The sequence below is a fragment of the Scardinius erythrophthalmus genome (genome assembly GCF_964197995.2).
Source record: "Scardinius erythrophthalmus genome assembly, chromosome: 11".
Classification (NCBI taxonomy): domain Eukaryota; kingdom Metazoa; phylum Chordata; class Actinopteri; order Cypriniformes; family Leuciscidae; genus Scardinius; species Scardinius erythrophthalmus.
The window spans coordinates 2,419,296-2,439,391 of NC_138231.1; the positions used below are offsets into that span (position 1 = coordinate 2,419,296).

Consider the following 20,096-nt stretch of genomic DNA (forward strand, 5'->3'; position numbering starts at 1 on the left):
GACTCACCAATCGGTAGATTATTTGTAGCCTACATCAAATTCATCCGCCGCCATTTCCTCATGAAGACGTCGATCACAGCTTTGTAAAACTCATCTTTACGGGCCTTCAGTTTGCACAGTCTCTGGCTCTCAATTTAAAACATTTAACTCTCTGATGACAGCCTTTTAACTCTGGTGCTGTCATTTTGGCTTTGAATTTGCCGCGGGGATTAGGCATGTAGGCTATCTGTGGTGTGTAACGTTAATCACGTTAGCTGCGCAAATGTCCAGTAATATCTTGATTTTAATTGGTCCATGTCTGATATGTTACGGAGATGTTACGGGCATACCATATTTACGTCCAAAGGCACAGCAGAGTTGTGCTTTTTGACGTACATGTTAAAGAATACAGGATCGAAGTGCGCATGCGCAACATGGGTTTTTCGCTTGCCGTCTGCAATGAATGGACAGTAAAAGCACTGCTTATTCTACGATTTGTTTTTTATTTGATTATGCGTAACTGCTACATTTGTCATCATAACGTCTAAATAATTGGAATAACACACATATTGCATATATAAATCACAAGAATAAACAGTAAAAATACAAATACAAGTTTATTATTTAATAAACCATTTTATTTTTGAATTTTGGCAGGGTAGGCAGTGCCTAGTTTGCCTACCCAGACCGCACGTCACTGGTGTCCATACAGTACATACAGTACATGTGTGTGTTTGAGCGGGAGAGAGCGAGATTATGTGTGTGTGAATTACCTGAGTCTGTGTAATCTCTCAGTGTTCGACAGTATTATAAGTTTGAGTGACAGAGGGAGAGAGAATGTGCTTTCCATACAAAATTGTTAGTTTTGTTGCAAAAAACATTGAAATAATTTGTCGTTATATCCTGTTGTTTACTATATTTATTTGCTTGGTCAGTGTCGCTGTGTGGGTTTTGGTTATTTTGCTATTGTCGGCTGTAAAGACCTTTGAAATAACTGAAATCCTTTGGCGAAGTGATACGGAACTGCACTGCGATCTAAACCTGCCGGAACTACTTTAGCCCTGCGTCTCCATTAAAATAACTGCACACCTTCAGATCAATCAGATTCAAGCATAAAAGGATTAAATAAATATGAGAATTTTCACCCCCTGAAAACGTTTGTCTTCTAGATCATCACGATTAACGAGGCCAAGAGACGCCAGAGCTTCAGCTTCGAGGACGAGGAGCCGGTAGATCTCCTTCCAGTGCTGATGGACCCCAGCGCTCTCCTGGAGGACACACACATCGAGAAGGTCTCCTTTATTTGCCACTTCAACTACAGACTTATGAACGAAACATTGGGATTTGTTTGACTAGTTTGCTATGAAGTGAAAAGTGGTGATCATTGCGACTAGTATTTCAATTTAATATTCAACAATATTATTGATCTCCTGCATTGACACCATTATATGAGAACTGAACTGAGCTGGACGATGACATCACGCTTTTCTCCAGAGCGGATATATATATGAAGAGTTCAGATGCAAAAGCCTCTAAGTGGCATCTGAAATTTTCTTCTAGAATGATCATTTTTATGAAGCTCGTATATTTAAGTTCAGTAATTTCACTTAAATGGCAATGAAAATTACCTATTAATTGCCATTTAAGTGAAATTACTGAATTTAAATATACGAGCTTGAAAAAAATGATCATTCTAGATGAAAATTTCAGATTTCAGAAATTTCAGGTTTTTGCATCTGACCTCTTCATATATAAATGAACTAAATTAATAACTTTTTTACAACAAAAATGAAGCATCACTGAACTTACTTAAAGGGATAGTTCACCCAAAAATGAACATTAGCCCATGATTTACTCACCCTGAGGTCATCCTAGGTGTATATGACATTCTTCTGTCAGACGAATACAAACAGAGTTATAGTAAAGTGCGTACGGCCGTCTGCCGGAAGCTAGTTATTTTAGTCGATAAAGTTTTAAATATGGTTATTTTTCTTACACGAACGCATCGCTTCACTTCAGAAGGCCTTTATAAACCCCAGCAGAGCCACGTCGAGCTCTTTAATCATGAATAGATGCACTTTGATGGACTTCCAAAGACATACACCCATTCACTGCCATTATAAAGCTTGGAAGAGCCAGGACATTTTTTAATATAACTCAGATTGTATTCGTCTGAAAGAAGAATGTCATAAACACCTAGGATTGACTTCAGGGTGAGTAAATCATGGGCTAATGTTCATTTTTGGGCGAACTATCCCTTTAAGCTGGACTGTGACGCTATTTTCTTCTGGAAACAAACTTTGTTGCATTATTTTCCTGTTATCTCTGTAAAGCTGCTTTGAAACACTATAAACACACTATAAATAAAGTTGACTTGACTTGACTAGTTTGACGCTCTTCTCTGCAGTTGTCCACTCGTTTGCCGGCGCGTGTTCAGGGTTATCCGTGGCGTCTGGTCTACAGTACCGTCGTACACGGGACCAGCCTGAAAACCCTGTACAGAAACCTGATGGAGCTGGACTGCCCTGTGCTGATGGTCATCAAAGACATGGACAACCAGGTACACACACTCCTGTTACTGCTGCTGTAGTGCTGGGCGGTTCATATCTAATACCAGTGTTTATTTTTGTTATGATAGAAATTTTTAATATACCGCACTACCGGAGTATGTCGCTTTAACAACGTTGGGAACGCGGCGCGACACTGTTTGAGAGGGTGTTTTCACTGTAACTGTGGTGATGGTGAAGATGGAGAGGTTAAACTATAATTGATAACTCTAAAATTATATTACAGTGTTTCCCACACATTGGTTCACAATATCAACACTGCCCGCCGCAAATAGACTTTCCACAAGGCTTTGACATCGTTGATTGAACATGAGAATTGCACGTTTCAAAGTCAAAGCGCGGCGTGGGAGTTTTTATATGAATGTTTCTGAAGTGAACTGACGGTCTTTAGGAAAGTTTCGATGTTATTTCTTTTGAATCTTTCTTTATCTCTCCTGATAAAGCCGCGTTTATGAGCCGCTACTGTGGAAACCGCTGTTTCTGCCGCTCCTACAGCGCCTCCTGCTGGCAACTCTTTATAAACAGCCTTGCAAACCTTTATTAATACTGTATTAATACAATATACACTCATCACAGTAAAATAAGGCATTCTAAGTCGGTCTACTGCAGTATCTCCTCTCTCAATCAGTAGTAGATGTGGTTAACACCCAGTCATGCTTGAAAAATACCGTCATATACGGTGAAACCGCTATAATTTTGAAAAATACCGTGATATGGATTTTTGGCCATACCACCCAGCACTACGCTGTTGGTGTAAAACCGGTGAAAATTATGTCATGTTGAAAAACTTGTAATTTTCTCCTGCAGATTTTTGGAGCGTTTTCCACTCACCCTTTCCGAGTGAGTGAGCACTGTTATGGGACAGGAGAGACCTTCCTCTACAGCTTCTGCCCGGAGATCAAGGTGTGTTCCTACATAGATTTTTAAGGACAAAATTGATGAAAAATGTCCTTGCAAGTGCCACATAGCAATGCCTTAACCTGGCAACCACCCAGAACACCGTAGCACCTGCCTAGCAACACCCTAGAAACCACTCAGGAACATTGGCAACCACATAGCAATGCCTTAGCAACCACCCAGACTATCTTAGCAACTGTTTGGCAATGTCCTGGCAACCAATCAGAACACTGTAGCAGCTGCCTAGCAACACCCTAGAAACCACTCAGGAACATTGGCAACCACATAGCAATGCCTTAGCAACAATAGCAACCGTTAAGTAATTCCCTTGCAACCACTCGGAAAATGTCAGCAATGGCTTAGTAACCAATAACCCACCAGCTCCCTAGCAATGATCTTGGAACAGCTTAGCAACCTGTCAGAGGTCCCTAGCAACACCCTAGCAACCACACAGAACCTCTTATCAATTGCCTAGCATCCACATAGCAGTGTCGAAATCCTTTCAAACTGAAAATCTCTGTTTATATTGCCCAGATATTCAGGCCTCAATACCTTCAGACTTCAAAAAAACATTTAAATAACAACACTCGACGTCCTTTATCCTCAGGTGTACCGCTGGACGGGTGAAAACTCCTACTTTGTGAAAGGAAACACGGATTCCCTTCAGATCGGAGGAGGAGGGTGAGTTCAGAAACATGCTAACCTGCCGTACATGCGTGTCTCTCGCCGCCTCATGTTTAAAGGGAGAGTTCACACAAAAATTTAAATCAGCTCATGATTTACTCGTCCTCAAGTCAATCCTAGGTGTATATGACATTCTTCTTTCAGACGAATACAATTGGCGTTATATAAAAAAAATGATTTGGCTTTTCCAAGATTTATAATTGTAGTGAATGGCTGTTTCTCTTTTGAAGTCCAGAAAAGTGCATCTATCCATCATAAAAGTGCATCTATTCATGATAAAAGTGCATCTGTCCATCATAAAAGTTCATCTATTCATGATAAAAGTGCATCTATCCATCATAAAAAGTGCATCTATTCATCATAAAAGTGCATCTATTCATGATAAAAATGCATCTATCCATCATAGTGCATCTGTCCATCATAAAAAGTGCATCTATTCATCATAAAAGTGCATCTATTCATGATAAAAGTGCATCTGTCCATCATAAAAAGTGCATCTATTCATGATAAAAGTGCATCTATCCATCATAGTGCATCTGTCCATCATAAAAAGTGCATCTATTCATCATAAGTGCATCTATTCATGATAAAAGTGCATCTATTCATCATAAAAGTGCATCTGTCCATCATAAAAAGTGCATCTATCCATGATAAAAGTGCATCTATTCATGATAAAAGTGCATCTATCCATCATAGTGCATCTGTCCATCATAAAAAGTGCATCTATTCATCATAAAAGTGCATCTATCCATCATAAAAGTGCATCTGTCCATCATAGTGCATCTATTCATTATAAAAGTGCATCTGTCCATCATAAAAGTGCATCTATTCATGATAAAAGTGCATCTATCCATCATAGTGCATCTGTCCATCATAAAAAGTGCATCTGTCCATCATAAAAAGTGCATCTATTCATCATAAAAGTGCATCTATCCATCATAAAAGTGCATCTGTCCATCATAAAAGTGCATCTATCCATCATAGTGCATCTGTCCATCATAAAAGTGCATCTATCCATCATAAAAGTGCATCTATTCATGATAAAAGTGCATCTGTCCATCATAGTGCATCTATTCATTATAAAAGTGCATCTGTCCATCATAAAAGTGCATCTGTCCATCATAGTGCATCTATTCATTATAAAAGTGCATCTGTCCATCATAAAAGTGCATCTATTTATGATTAAAGTTTGATTTTTATGACTTTTATCATGAATAGGTGCACTTTTATAATGAATAGATGCACTTTTATGATGGATAGATGCACTTTTATGATGGATAGATGCACTTTTATGATGGACAGATGCACTTTTATCATGAATAGATGCACTTTTATGATGGATAGATGCACTTTTATGATGGACAGATGCACTTTTATCATGAATAGATGCACTTTTATGATGGATAGATGCACTTTTATAATGAATAGATGCACTTTTATGATGGACAGATGCACTTTTATAATGAATAGATGCACTTTTATGATGGACAGATGCACTTTTATCATGAATAGATGCACTTTTATGATGGACAGATGCACTTTTATAATGAATAGATGCACTTTTATGATGGATAGATGCACTTTTATGATGGATAGATGCACTTTTATCATGAATAGATGCACTTTTATGATGGATAGATGCACTTTTATGATGGATAGATGCACTTTTATGATGGATAGATGCACTTTTATAATGAATAGATGCACTTTTATGATGGACAGATGCACTTTTATCATGAATAGATGCACTTTTATGATGGATAGATGCACTTTTATGATGAACAGATGCACTTTTATGATGGACAGATGCACTTTTATGATGGATAGATGCACTTTTATGATGGATAGATGCACTTTTATGATGAACAGATGCACTTTTATGATGAACATGCACTTTTATGATGGACAGATGCACTTTTATGATGGACAGATGCACTTTTATCATGAATAGATGCACTTTTATGATGAACATGCACTTTTATGATGGACAGATGCACTTTTATCATGAACAGATGCACTTTTATGATGAACATGCACTTTTATGATGGACAGATGCACTTTTATGATGGACAGATGCACTTTTATCATGAATAGATGCACTTTTATGATGGATAGATGCACTTTTATGATGGACAGATGCACTTTTATCATGAATAGATGCACTTTTATAATGAATAGATGCACTTTTATAATGAATAGATGCACTTTTATCATGGACAGATGCTCTTTTATCATGGATAGATGCACTTTTATGATGAATAGATGCACTTTTATGATGGATAGATGCACTTTTCTGGACTTCAAAAGAGAAACAGCCATTCACTGCAATTATAAATCTTGGGAAAGCCAAGTAATTTTTTTAATATAACGCCAATTGTATTCGTCTGAAAGAAGAATGTCATATACACCTAGGATGACTTGAGGGTGAGTAAATCATGGGCTAATGTTCATTTTTGCATGAACTCTCCGTTTAACGCTCACCTGTCCACTTCCCAGGGGTCGTCTGGGCCTGTGGCTGGACGCTGACCTTTACCACGGCACCACCTCCAAGTGCTCCACCTTCAATAACCTGCCACTGTCCTCCAAACAGGACTTCACCATCCAGAACCTGGAGGTGTGGGCCTTCGAATAAGCGCCTGCGCCACACACTTACGTACCCACGCGCACCGAGACACGCTTCTCCACGCTCACGGCATGACATACGAGGAAATGTTGGGCGTCGCTTCATCCCGTACTGTACGAGGCCGTTTGGTGTGGTTTGTGCAAATCCAGTCATACATGATGACGTGGTTTTAATAGTTTTCTCCTGGTCTGAGCTTCAGACTAAAGTGCAGAGAGAGAGCTTTAACCTCCGACGCCACTCTCCGCCATCCCAGCATGCAATGTTCTCTAGGGAGACGTTCTCCTGCTGACATATAACCAATATATAAACACATATTTGTGTACGTGAACGGAGAGTCGTCGTTTTCTGGATCGTGTATGATACTCGGGAAGCCGAAGAACCGTATTCGTTGGCCAAATCTGTTGCATCAGGGTCAGTTGCTCAAATTGAAAAATTTTTTGTTTACATTCGTGACAATTTGATGCGTTTAAGTTCATTTGGTGCGTTTCACGTTTGCTTGACGAGAGTGCAAGTAAAAGGACGTCCTCCTGGAATCATGTACCACGAATAGTTTCTTTTTGACCAAAGTGTTTTATTTGCCTTGTTCTCCAATGTTTTATATTGTTTTCCTTTTTGTATTTGAGTTTTTTATATTGAATGTGACGTATAATCATATTCACTACGTGATGATTGTTTTACTGTTTTGTGATATTTTAGGGACCTTTCTAGTTCATTTAAAAGGGAAGCACTTGAAATAAAGAGATGCCAGTATTATTTTTGAACACTATTTCACTAGTAAGCAAGTTGCTTCAGTTTCTAGCAAATCAGGTTCACCACTTCACTGTGGGTTTGTGTATGCAATCACTCACTGACCGATGTCACTTCCTGTTATGTCGTGACATCTTTGGAACGGCGTGAACGGATGCAAGAGGTCTGATTGGTTGAATCGTTTGAGATCTTTGGAAATGTCATTTATTTCACTACTAGACAGCATCTGTGGGCATTAAAGGGTTAGTTCACCTAAAAATGAAAGTTCTGTCAGTAATTACTCGCCCTCATGTTGTTCCAACCCCGTAAGACTTTCGTTCATCTTCAGAACACAAATTAAGATATTTTTGAGTAAATCTGAGAGCTGTCTCACTCCTCCATAGGCTTCTCTGTAATTGAAACTTGCCGGCCCGGAAAGTTAGTAAAGACAATGTTTAAAATAGTCCAAGTGACTACAGTGGCTCAATCTTAAGTTTATCAAGCGACGAGAATACTTTTTGTGTGCAAAAAAAAAACAAAATAACGACTTTATTCAACTCTTCATGTTCTTCTGTGTTTCTCTGAGTGAGTTCTCGTAGTGTAACAGTGCAGCGCTTCTGGGTTGTACGTCAGAACGGAGGCTCACTATTGGCCGATGCTGGTCATGTGTGTGATGCTGGCCAATAGTGAGCCTCCGTTCTGACGTACAACCCAGAAGCGCTGCGCTGAACACAGAGACACACAGAAGAAAATGAAGAGTTGAATAAAGTTGTTACTTTTTGTGCGCAAAAAAAAAACAATTCTCGTCGCTTGATAAACTTAAGGTTGAGCCACTGTAGTCACTTGGACTATGTTTTTACTAACTTTTCTGGGCCGGCAAATTTCAATTAAAAAAGAGTGAGACAGCTCTCAGATTTCATCAAAAATATCTTAATTTGTGTTCCGAAGATGAACGAAAGTCTTACGGGGTTGAACAACATGAGGGAGAGTAATAACTGACAGAATTCTCATTTTTGGGTGAACTAACCCTTTAACTAACCGTGATCATTCCAAAACCGTATTAAGTGGTCCATGTAGGAAAAAAACAAGTTTACAAGTGTTTCACTCTAAAAAGTGTCTCTGATTTCAAACACTGTCCAGTTGTGTATGGTAGTCAGTGAATGTCATATTTATTGTGCATTTCTGTGTGAACCAAATAAATGCAATAAATAAAGAATTAAATGACTCGTGCTTTGTTCATTTAAGGGGCAATTAATGTTCAAATTTATAATATTTAATACTTGCATAAATGGACACAGGATTCAATCTGTATGCCATAAAGAAATGACAATATACTCAAGCAAACTGCTGATGGAAGAAACACTTTACAACAACAGAAGAACTAACATGAACCAAGAATGAACAATGAATGTTTTACAGCATTATTAACATACATTGGTTCATTGTTTAACGAACTGTAAAGTTATGATGGTGTTCCTGAAATCACATACGTTTTTTATTGTACTGTAGGTGTGCCGTTTACTGTATATACTGTGTAATAAGCAGTGTGTGGATATTACATTCACATAATAACACAGAAAAACATACATTCATTTAAAACGATTTTGTCCCTGAGATGCTGTTAAATCAGTTTTCAATAGTGCAAGCAGAGAAAACAACAAACAAAGCACAAAAATATAAACATTAATAATTAGACAGACAGCCACAGAAATATTATTATTATTATTATTATATATAATACTATAGTTAATTATTTAGTATTTTGTTTTGGAAGACCTGTAAAATGTTGTGACACACTTTGTATTAATGCATTAAATTGCTACGTGGCTCTGCAACTGTAAACATGATGTTTTTGGGTCATTAATATTAACTGCCAATTAAAAATTGGTGTATTTTACTTTTCTAAAACACTTTTCTAGTTAAATCTAGAAACGTCTTGTAACTCCTGCGGGGTCACTCTTGTATGAAGTTCCCATGCGTCTGGTGTCCGTTGATGGCTGGGAAATCTTGATGTGTGTAAAGCTGCTCAGGGGTCAGAGGTGAAAGTTCATAGGTGCTTCTCATGTAATTGATGCCGCCCTGCTGGAGGAGTAGCATCATCTGCCGGGCGAACAGCGGCTCCACCTGTAGGACAACACAAAAGAGCTGTGTTTGGTCGTGTGGAGGTCAACATGTGTGTGGATGGAGAGGTCAAAGGTCGCTACCTGAACGGTCAGGGGTCTCTTGTCTGCAGAGGGGTCACAGCTCTCGAAGAAAAGCTGCACGTGGAAACGTGGAGGAGGACGTGCGTGCAGGAAATATCCCTGGAGTTCTGAATGAGTGAGTGAATATTGTATTAAGTCTTCATGAAATCAAAATTGGCAATTTTTCTTTTTTTTTGTAATATTGTAGTATTTATTATAAATGATTTTGCCCATAAAATTCATGCATTGTTGTAATCTTGAATCAAATAACTTCCTCTTGCAGCAACATCTCTTCTCTGATAATGAGGGCGGGGCTATAACCTGTCACTCACATGAGATCCACCAATAGCAAACCACAACCATCCAATCAATTCCCCACAGACACAATCAAGCCCCGCCCACATTTGTTCTTGTTCCAGAAGCCGTTTCACTTGGATATACGTAACGTCACTATAGGGGAGTAAAGACTAGCGCAACTTCTGTTTCATGCCGACTTTAAATATGCCATTTAGTTGTCGTCAGGGCGGCTTGTTTCTGCCACAGAATAAAAAAAATTCTCACAATTGCGAGTTTATATCTCGCTATTCTGACTTTTTCACAATTAAGAGTTTATATTTCGCTATTCTGACTTGTTTTTCACAATTGCGAGTTTATATCTCGCTATTCTGACTTGTTTTTCACAATTGAGAGTTTATATCTCGCTATTCTGACTTGTTTTTCACAATTGTGAGTTTATATCTCGCTATTCTGACTTGTTTTTCACAATTGCGAGTTTATATCACGCTATTCTGACTTGTTTTTCACAATTGCGAGTTTATATCTCGCTATTCTGACTTTTTCACAATTGCGAGTTTATATCTCGCTATTCTGACTTGTTTTTCACAATTGCGAGTTTATATCTCGCTATTCTGACTTGTTTTTCACAATTGCGAGTTTATATCTCGCTATTCTGACTTGTTTTTCACAATTAAGAGTTTATATTTCGCTATTCTGACTTGTTTTTCACAATTGCGAGTTTATATCTCGCTATTCTGACTTGTTTTTCACAATTGCGAGTTTATATCTCGCTATTCTGACTTGTTTTTCACAATTGCGACTTTATATCTCGCTATTCTGACTTGTTTTTAACAATTGCGACTTTATATCTCGCTATTCTGACTTTTTCACAATTGCGAGTTTATATCACGCTATTCTGACTTGTTTTTCACAATTGCGAGTTTATATCACGCTATTCTGACTTGTTTTTCACAATTGCGAGTTTATATCTCGCTATTCTGACTTGTTTTTCACAATTGCGAGTTTATATCTCGCTATTCTGACTTGTTTTTCACAATTGCGACTTTATATCTCGCTATTCTGACTTTTTCACAATTGCGAGTTTATATCTCACTATTCTGACTTGTTTTTCACAATTGCGAGTTTATATCTCGCTATTCTGACTTTCACAATTGTGAGTTTATATCTCGCTATTCTGACTTTTTCACAATTGCGAGTTTATATCGCTATTCTGACTTGTTTTTCACAATTGCGACTTTATATCTCGCTATTCTGACTTGTTTTTCACAATTGCGACTTTATATCTCGCTATTCTGACTTGTTTTTAACAATTGCGACTTTATATCTCGCTATTCTGACTTTTTCACAATTGCAAGTTTATATCACGCTATTCTGACTTGTTTTTCACAATTGCGAGTTTATATCACGCTATTCTGACTTGTTTTTCACAATTGCGAGTTTATATCACGCTATTCTGACTTGTTTTTCACAATTGCGAGTTTATATCTCGCTATTCTGACTTGTTTTTCACAATTGCGAGTTTATATCACGCTATTCTGACTTGTTTTTCACAATTGCGACTTTATATCTCGCTATTCTGACTTGTTTTTCACAATTGCGACTTTATATCTCGCTATTCTGACTTTTTCACAATTGCGACTTTATATCTCGCTATTCTGACTTTTTCACAATTGTGAGTTTATATCTCACTATTCTGACTTTTTCACAATTGCGAGTTTATATCTCGCTATTCTGACTTGTTTTTCACAATTGCGAGTTTATATCTCGCTATTCTGACTTGTTTTTCACAATTGCGACTTTATATCGCTATTCTGACTTTTTCACAATTGCGAGTTTATATCTCGCTATTCTGACTTGTTTTTCACAATTGCGAGTTTATATCTCGCTATTCTGACTTGTTTTTCACAATTGCGAGTTTATATCACGCTATTCTGACTTGTTTTTAACAATTGCGAGTTTATATCACGCTATTCTGACTTGTTTTTCACAATTGCGAGTTTATATCACGCTATTCTGACTTGTTTTTCACAATTGCGAGTTTATATCTCGCTATTCTGACTTGTTTTTCACAATTGCGACTTTATATCTCGCTATTCTGACTTGTTTTTAACAGTTGCAACTTTATATCTCGCTATTCTGACTTTTTCACAATTGCGAGTTTATATCTCGCTATTCTGACTTGTTTTTCACAATTGCGAGTTTATATCTCGCTATTCTGACTTGTTTTTCACAATTGCGACTTTATATCTCGCTATTCAATTGCGAGTTTATATCTCGCTATTCTGACTTGTTTTTCACAATTGCGACTTTATATCTCGCTATTCTGACTTGTTTTTCACAATTGCGAGTTTATATCTCGCTATTCTGACTTGTTTTTCACAATTGCGAGTTTATATCACGCTATTCAGACTTGTTTTTTACAATTGCGAGTTTATATCACGTTATTCTGACTTGTTTTTCACAATTGCGAGTTTATATCTCGCTATTCTGACTTGTTTTTCACAATTGCGAGTTTATATCTCGCTATTCTGACTTGTTTTTCACAATTGCGAGTTTATATCTCGCTATTCTGACTTTTTCACAATTGCGAGTTTATATCTCGCTATTCTGACTTTTTCACAATTGCGAGTTTATATCTCGCTATTCTGACTTGTTTTTCACAATTGCGAGTTTATATCTCGCTATTCTGACTTGTTTTTCACAATTGCGAGTTTATATCTCGCTATTCTGACTTTTTCACAATTGCGAGTTTATATCTCGCTATTCTGACTTTTTCACAATTGCGACTTTATATCTCGCTATTCTGACTTGTTTTTCACAATTGCGAGTTTATATCTCGCTATTCTGACTTGTTTTTCACAATTGCGAGTTTATATCACGCTATTCAGACTTGTTTTTTACAATTGCGAGTTTATATCACGTTATTCTGACTTGTTTTTCACAATTGCGAGTTTATATCTCACTATTCTGACTTGTTTTTCACAATTGCGAGTTTATATCTCGCTATTCTGACTTGTTTTTAACAATTGCGAGTTTATATCTCGCTATTCTGACTTTTTCACAATTGCGAGTTTATATCTCGCTATTCTGACTTTTTCACAATTGCGAGTTTATATCTCGCTATTCTGACTTGTTTTTCACAATTGCGAGTTTATATCTCGCTATTCTGACTTGTTTTTCACAATTGCGACTTTATATCTCGCTATTCTGACTTGTTTTTCACAATTGTGAGTTTATATCACGCTATTCTGACTTGTTTTTCACAATTGCGAGTTTATATCACGCTATTCTGACTTGTTTTTCACAATTGCGAGTTTATATCTCGCTATTCTGACTTGTTTTTCACAATTGCGAGTTTATATCACGCTATTCTGACTTGTTTTTCACAATTGCGAGTTTATATCTCGCTATTCTGACTTGTTTTTCACAATTGCGAGTTTATATCTCGCTATTCTGACTTGTTTTTCATAATTGCGAGTTTATATCAAGCTATTCTGACTTGTTTTTCACAATTGCGAGTTTATATCACGCTATTCTGACTTGTTTTTCACAATTGCGAGTTTATATCACGCTATTCTGACTTGTTTTTCACAATTGCGAGTTTATATCTCGCTATTCTGACTTGTTTTTCACAATTGCGAGTTTATATCTCGCTATTCTGACTTGTTTTTCACAATTGCGACTTTATATCTCGCTATTCTGACTTGTTTTTCACAATTGCGACTTTATATCTCGCTATTCTGACTTTTTCACAATTGCGAGTTTATATCTCACTATTCTGACTTGTTTTTCACAATTGCGAGTTTATATCTCGCTATTCTGACTTTCAAAATTGTGAGTTTATATCTCGCTATTCTGACTTGTTTTTCACAATTGCGAGTTTATATCTCGCTATTCTGACTTTTCAAAATTGCGAGTTTAAATCAAGCTATTCTGACTTTTTCTCACAATTGCGAGTTTATATCATGATATTCTGACTTTATAACATTGTGAATTTATATCATGCAAAAAGATATAAAGATAAAAAGTCAGAATAGCGAGAAATAAACGAGATTGAGTCTCTTCTGCAGACTGTCTCTAATGGCAAGTCGATGAATTACAGTTTAAGTCACTTCAGTGTTGGATTAAAGTGAGAGACTTGAGGTTGCCGCTTGGTTCTTCTAACCTGTGAGGAAGATCTGTGTGTCCAGGACTTTGCTGGTCTGCTCTCTCTCTAGCTGACAGAGTTTGTCGCTCAGGTGTGTGTGTGTCCCGTCGCAGTACACCTGGCTCTGGCAGAAGCAGCGGGCGTACAGGCCGTCGGGCGTCATCCAGAGCAGAACGCCTCCCTCCAGCGCTCCTCGCTCCGCCTGAGGAAGAGGAACCAGCTCGGGGCCGCCGGGGCTCCAGCTGTCAGGGGGAGGGGCCAGTCGACAGCCCTCGATGCTCGTCACCGTGACGTCAGCGAACAGAGTCTCGCCGCTGAACACCGTCACGTGCAGACGCGGATCTGGGAGACATTCAGAGACCAGCGAGAACACGTGACCAAACAATGGAAAAAAGAAATCATTGCATTTGTAGGTTGCTGCTAGGCTGTTGCTAGGTGGTTACTAGGTGGTTGCTAAGATGGTCTTAGTGGTTACTGGGGCATTTGTAGGTAGTTTCTAAGCTGTTATTAAGATGATCTAAGTGGTTACTGGGGCATTTGTAGGTTGTTGCTAGGCGGTTGCTAAGATGGTCTAAGGCGGTTACTGGGGCATTTGTAGGTAGTTGCTAGGCTGTTGCTAGGCTGTTGCTAGGGTGTTGCTAAGATCATGTTCTAAGTGGTTACTGGGACATTTGTAGGTAGTTGCTAGGCTGTTGCTAGGGTGTTGCGAAGATGTTCTAAGTGGTTACTGGGGCATTTGTAGGCAGTTGCTAGACAGTTGCTAAGATATTCTAAGTGGTTACTGGGGCATTTGTAGGTAGTTGCTAGGCTGTTGCTGGGTGATTGCTAAGATGTTCTAAGTGGTTACTGGGGCATTTGTAGGTTGTTGCTAGGCTGTTGCTAAGATATTCTAAGTGGTTACTGGGGCATTGGTAGGTAGTTGCTAGGCTGTTGCTGGGTGGTTGCTAAGATGTTCTAAGTGGTTACTGGGGCATTTGTAGGTTGTTGCTAGGCTGTTGCTAGGGTGTTGCGAAGATGTTCTAAGTGGTTACTGGGGCATTTGTAGGTAGTTGCTAGGCTGTTGCTGGGTGGTTGCTAAGATGTTCTAAGTGGTTACTGGGGCATTTGTAGGTTGTTGCTAGGCTGTTGCTAGGGTGTTGCGAAGATGTTCTAAGTGGTTACTGGGGCATTTGTAGGTAGTTGCTAGGCTGTTGCTGGGTGGTTGCTAAGATGTTCTAAGTGGTTACTGGGGCATTTGTAGGTTGTTGCTAGGCTGTTGCTAGGGTGTTGCGAAGATGTTCTAAGTGGTTACTGGGGCATTTGTTGGTAGTTGCTAGGATGTTGCTGGGTGGTTGCAAAGATGTTCTAAGTGGTTACTGGGTCATTTGTTGGTAGTTGCTAGGCTGTTGCTAGATGGTTGCTAAGATGTTCTAAGTGTTTACTGGGTCATTTGTTGGTAGTTGCTAGGCTGTTGCTGGGTGGTTGCTAAGATGTTTTAAGTGGTTACTGGGTCATTTGTTGGTAGTTGCTAGGCTGTTGCTAGGTGGTTGCTAAGATGTTCTAAGTGTTTACTGGGTCATTTGTTGGTAGTTGCTAGGCTGTTGCTGGGTGGTTGCTAAGATGTTTTAAGTGGTTACTGGGGCATTTGTAGGTTGTTGCTAGGCTGTTGGTAGGTGGTTGCAAAGATATTCTAAGTGGTTACTGGCTCATTTGTTGGTAGTTGCTAGGCTGTTGCTAGGTGGTTGCAAAGATGTTCTAAGTGGTTACTGGGTAATTTGTTGGTGGTTGCTAGGTGGTTGCTAGGTGGTTTTAGGGTGTTTTAAGTGGTTTTTAGGCTGTTGCTAGGGAGTGTATACCTGACAGTGCCATGGCCTCTGCTGATCTCATGCTGGTCTCTAGGGTGAACGGTGAGGGAGGTGAGTCAAATGTGTTACAGCTGTAGAAAGATCCACTTATCTGGTACCCTGGACACACACAAACACATTCTCTTCACTTTAAATGACAATATATTTAATAAACAAATGTCCACACACACACGCATAGAGTAATTACTAGTGTCCCAGCGTGAGTTCTGGCTGAAGTGAGCGTCTGACAGTGATTTCTGATCTCACACACACACACACACACACACACACACACACACACACACACACAAACAAACACACACACACACACACACACACACACACACACACATAGAGTAATAATTACCAGCATCCCAGCGTGAGTTCTGGCTGAAGTGAGCATCTGACAGTGAGTTCTGCTCACACAGGAAGTCCCTCCAGCTTCGGTCAGCAACAGACAGGTAGTTGCACACCTGTACAGAGACCTGTTAGTACAATCATACATTCATTCTCATCTCTCATCTATATTATCATAGCCAGATATTACTTTAGAATTTAATTTAGTTGTAGTCTGCAAGAAACTCGTTTAGGCTAGTGTTACCTGACCCTCCACAGGCTGATATGAGGGAAAAAGCGGGTAGTTATGGTGACCAAGGCTTGTGGAAACTTTCTCATATGATTTTGGTCCTGAAATGGAGAAGAAATGAGTTTTAATTAAATGTAATTTCATTTTTTATTAATTAGTTTATATATCTATATATATATATATATATATATATATATATATATATGTATGTATGTATGTATGTATATATATATATTTATATATATATATATATATATATATATATATATATATATATACATATAAATATATATATAAATATACACATATATATATATATACATTATATATATATAATTTCTATTTTTTTATATTTATATATTATTTTCATTTAAATTTTTAATTAAACGTATATAAATATTTAGAAATTTTATATATAATTTTTATTTTATTTTATATATATATAGAGTGTATATATATATATATATATTTTTTTTTTTTTTTTTTTTAATTACATGTATATATATTTTTCGAAATTTTATATATATATATATATAAATATAATATATATTTTTTCTTTTTTTTAATCGCACATAACATTACAATTTTGATTATATTTTTAATAGTATATTGTTCTGATTTTTACTTTGTCAAAATATATAGATTTATCCTTATTAAAGCTACAAAAGTTATTCAGTCAAAAGTGAGTGATTTTCTCTGTCTTTTGTTGTTTGATTAACATTAATGAAAATTTTATTTTGGCAGCCCTAATATATATGTTGTTATTATTTCATATCATATTTAAATGTGATATTTATGTGTGTCTGTGGGGCATATAGAGACCCAAATGGATGTATATTCAAGCGTGTGTGTGAGTGTGTACCTCTTTTGGTTCCCTCAGGAATGACCCGGTAAACTTTGAACGGTTCTGACACGTCCAGCTGACTCCGGCCCACGAGCTCCTCGAAGTCACTGCTCTTGTTCAGCGCGCACCTGAGACGCGTTTTCCAGGTGGGAGGATCCGCTTTATCTATTCCCTCACGATACTTCCCCTTAAACAGAGCCCAGGCCTGATCCAACAAACCACGAACAAGCTGTTATATAATGCTAAACAGAACTAATTTGCATGTGCATATACAGCATTATATTATATGTATATGTTATTGCATATACAGCATGTTTAGACACTGAACCCTTTGGTGCTCTTCGGTCAATTTTACAATTCGGTCAATTAAAAATGTACCTTTTTTTTTTTTTACTTCATCGGAATGGTACAAAATTTGGCATTTGTTATTGAACACACACAAAAAAAATGATTTGAAAAGGTTAAATGGTCCTGAAAAAAATAGTCCCACTTGTCCTCCTTGCGGTCTAAAACGAGCGCATTGGAAATGAATGGAGACGAGTTTCCTCTAGTGGAAGCGTTTGGTACTGCAGCCGAACACACTCTTGTTTAGATTTATGGCTTTGAACTTCTCGCCGTTTTAGAGTAAAACGTGATTTTGAAAACATAGATTTAATATAAAAAAAATTATAACAATAAGCGTAGAATTCTGTAACTTTTTTTAAGTTCACCTTTTAAAACTTTTTTCCCTTTGGCAATAATCTGCCAAGTGTCGTCTCTAAAAAGAGACCAAACTTAAGTCTGTTGCTCTAAGCATTCAACATTTACGAATATTTACGAAATATTAAAAAAGTGAATAAACGAATTATAAATACAGCGTAAATATAATGTAGTACCATAAAATCCCCTAAAAATAAAAATTATTAAATAAAAAAACATCATCGAACTAAAATATTGTACATTCCTTTCATTGAAATAAAAAAAATCTGTAATTTTTGACAGCTACGCGCAGAGCACCAGAGACCATGAATGTCGTTGCATTATAAAATGTAAAATATTAAAACAAGTGGTAGCATACTTATTGCAAAAAAAAAAAAAAAAAAAAAAAAAAAAAAACACACTTTGTGATCAAAACCTTTGATAAAAAAAGACATTTCACACATTTATAAGCATGCATGTTTTATTGTTTTGTTGCTTGCAAATACAATTATTGTAAAATAATTCCTTTTTAAATGTACCTATAATATGCGTAACATCACCTTGAAGAGCGCCGCGTCCTCGTCCCGGTTATAGTCCTGCTTCCCTGCGTGTTTCCACGGGATCCTGAAGGTGCTTCGCTCTCGATCCTCCCACACTAACCCGGGATATTTCCCAGAATCCACCTGTTCAATCAGCCACTGACGCAGCTTCCCGTTCCCACAACTTCCCGACATCCTCAGCTGTGTGTATCGAGACGTGGGAACATGAAGTAAACAGTGCGATCTGGTGTGTTCAGCGGAGGCTGAGGAGGATTTGGTTTTGATAACTCGTGCAGTTCAGTTTTGAGATGCAGTCATTTGCCTGTTTTTGGGTGGAGACTCACGATTCTCCACAGATGTGAAGCTCAGAGTCATCAAAGTTCACCACACCAGTGCACTTGGTATTTTAGGCTTGTTTTCCAGTACAAATATCTAAACATTCTTAAATCAAGATTTGTTTACTTGAAAAGCAAAATGCCTGAAGATATTAAGTCTCGCTAAATGAAAAATGTTTCATAAATCGGCGAGTTTGCATGAGCTTAAAATAAACGTGGTCAGAAAAATCACCTTGATTCAAAGAGAAAACTAGATTTATTTTTCTGAACCTATTAGCATGTTTGTTCTTACTTTTCCATTAAACTAATTTCATTTTGATGTATTTTTCTGAAGAATTTTTTTTTTAAATTTTGCTTCTCCAGTAAATGTATCTTGATTTAAGAATGTTTATATTTGCAATGGAAAACAATAGAAATTGTATAGTTTAACCCTCTTTTTTTTTTTGCATTATTGAATATAAAATAACATTAATTAGCTTTATGTCATTATCAATCCAATATGCCTGAAGATATTAAGTCTCGCTAAATGAAAAATGTATCATAAATCGGTGAGTTTGCATGTGTTTAAAATAAACATTGTCAGAAAAATCACCTTCATTCAAAGAGAAAACTAGATTTAGTTTTCTGAACCTATTAGCATGTTTGGTCTTACTTTTCCATTAAACTAATTTCATTTTGATGTATTTTTCTGGGAAAAAAATTATAATTTTGCTTCTCCAGTAAATGCATCTTGATTTAAGAATGTTTAGATATTTGCAATGAAAAACAATAGAAAAATGTCTATTGTTGCTAACCCTATATATATATATTTTTTTTTTTTGCATTACTGAATATGAAATAACATTAATTAGCTTTTTGTTTATGTTACTATCAATCCAATATGCCTGAAAATATTAAGTCTCGCTAAATGAAAAATGTGTCATAAATATGAGTTTGCATGTGTTTAAAATAAACGTGGTCAGAAAAATAATAGAGAAAACGAGATTTATGTTTCTGACACTATATTGGCATGTATTAATTCATTCTTTGAGCTTAAACTGACTTCATTTTGATGCATTTTTCAGAAAACAAGATTAAATTGAAGTCATTTTGCTGCCTCTAAATGCATCTTGATTTAAGAATGTTTATTTGCTCTGGAAAACAAGAGAAAAAGACTTCCATTGATACTAATTTAACCTTAATTCTTTT

The 20,096-nt window shown here is 37.1% G+C and overlaps 2 protein-coding genes across 3 annotated transcripts in view; one reads left to right on the plus strand and one right to left on the minus strand.

Moving 5' to 3' along the window:
* ncoa7b (nuclear receptor coactivator 7b) overlaps positions 1–8,701 on the plus strand; it is a 34,231-nt gene extending 25,530 nt beyond the window's left edge. The window contains exons 12-16 of one of the 2 annotated variants that reach the window (XM_081378194.1): positions 1,149–1,271; positions 2,387–2,539; positions 3,354–3,449; positions 4,051–4,124; positions 6,624–8,701. In XM_081378194.1, the coding sequence (XP_081234320.1) occupies positions 1,149–1,271; positions 2,387–2,539; positions 3,354–3,449; positions 4,051–4,124; positions 6,624–6,759 (582 nt within the window). In that variant the 3' untranslated portion in view covers positions 6,760–8,701. The remainder of the gene's footprint in view (positions 1–1,148; positions 1,272–2,386; positions 2,540–3,353; positions 3,450–4,050; positions 4,125–6,623) is intronic. The other variant, XM_081378195.1, reaches the window with a different exon arrangement.
* Positions 8,702–9,429: 728 nt separating this feature from the next.
* Positions 9,430–18,768, minus strand: irf4l (interferon regulatory factor 4 like; the record flags this gene model as incomplete). The annotated part of the gene is made up of 8 exons (XM_081378115.1): positions 9,430–9,600; positions 9,681–9,787; positions 14,122–14,445; positions 15,939–16,046; positions 16,294–16,399; positions 16,528–16,613; positions 17,375–17,561; positions 18,595–18,768. 8 exons carry the CDS (start codon positions 18,766–18,768, stop codon positions 9,430–9,432), a joined length of 1,263 nt encoding a protein of 420 aa, XP_081234241.1.
* Between the last annotated feature and the right edge of the window lie 1,328 nt (positions 18,769–20,096).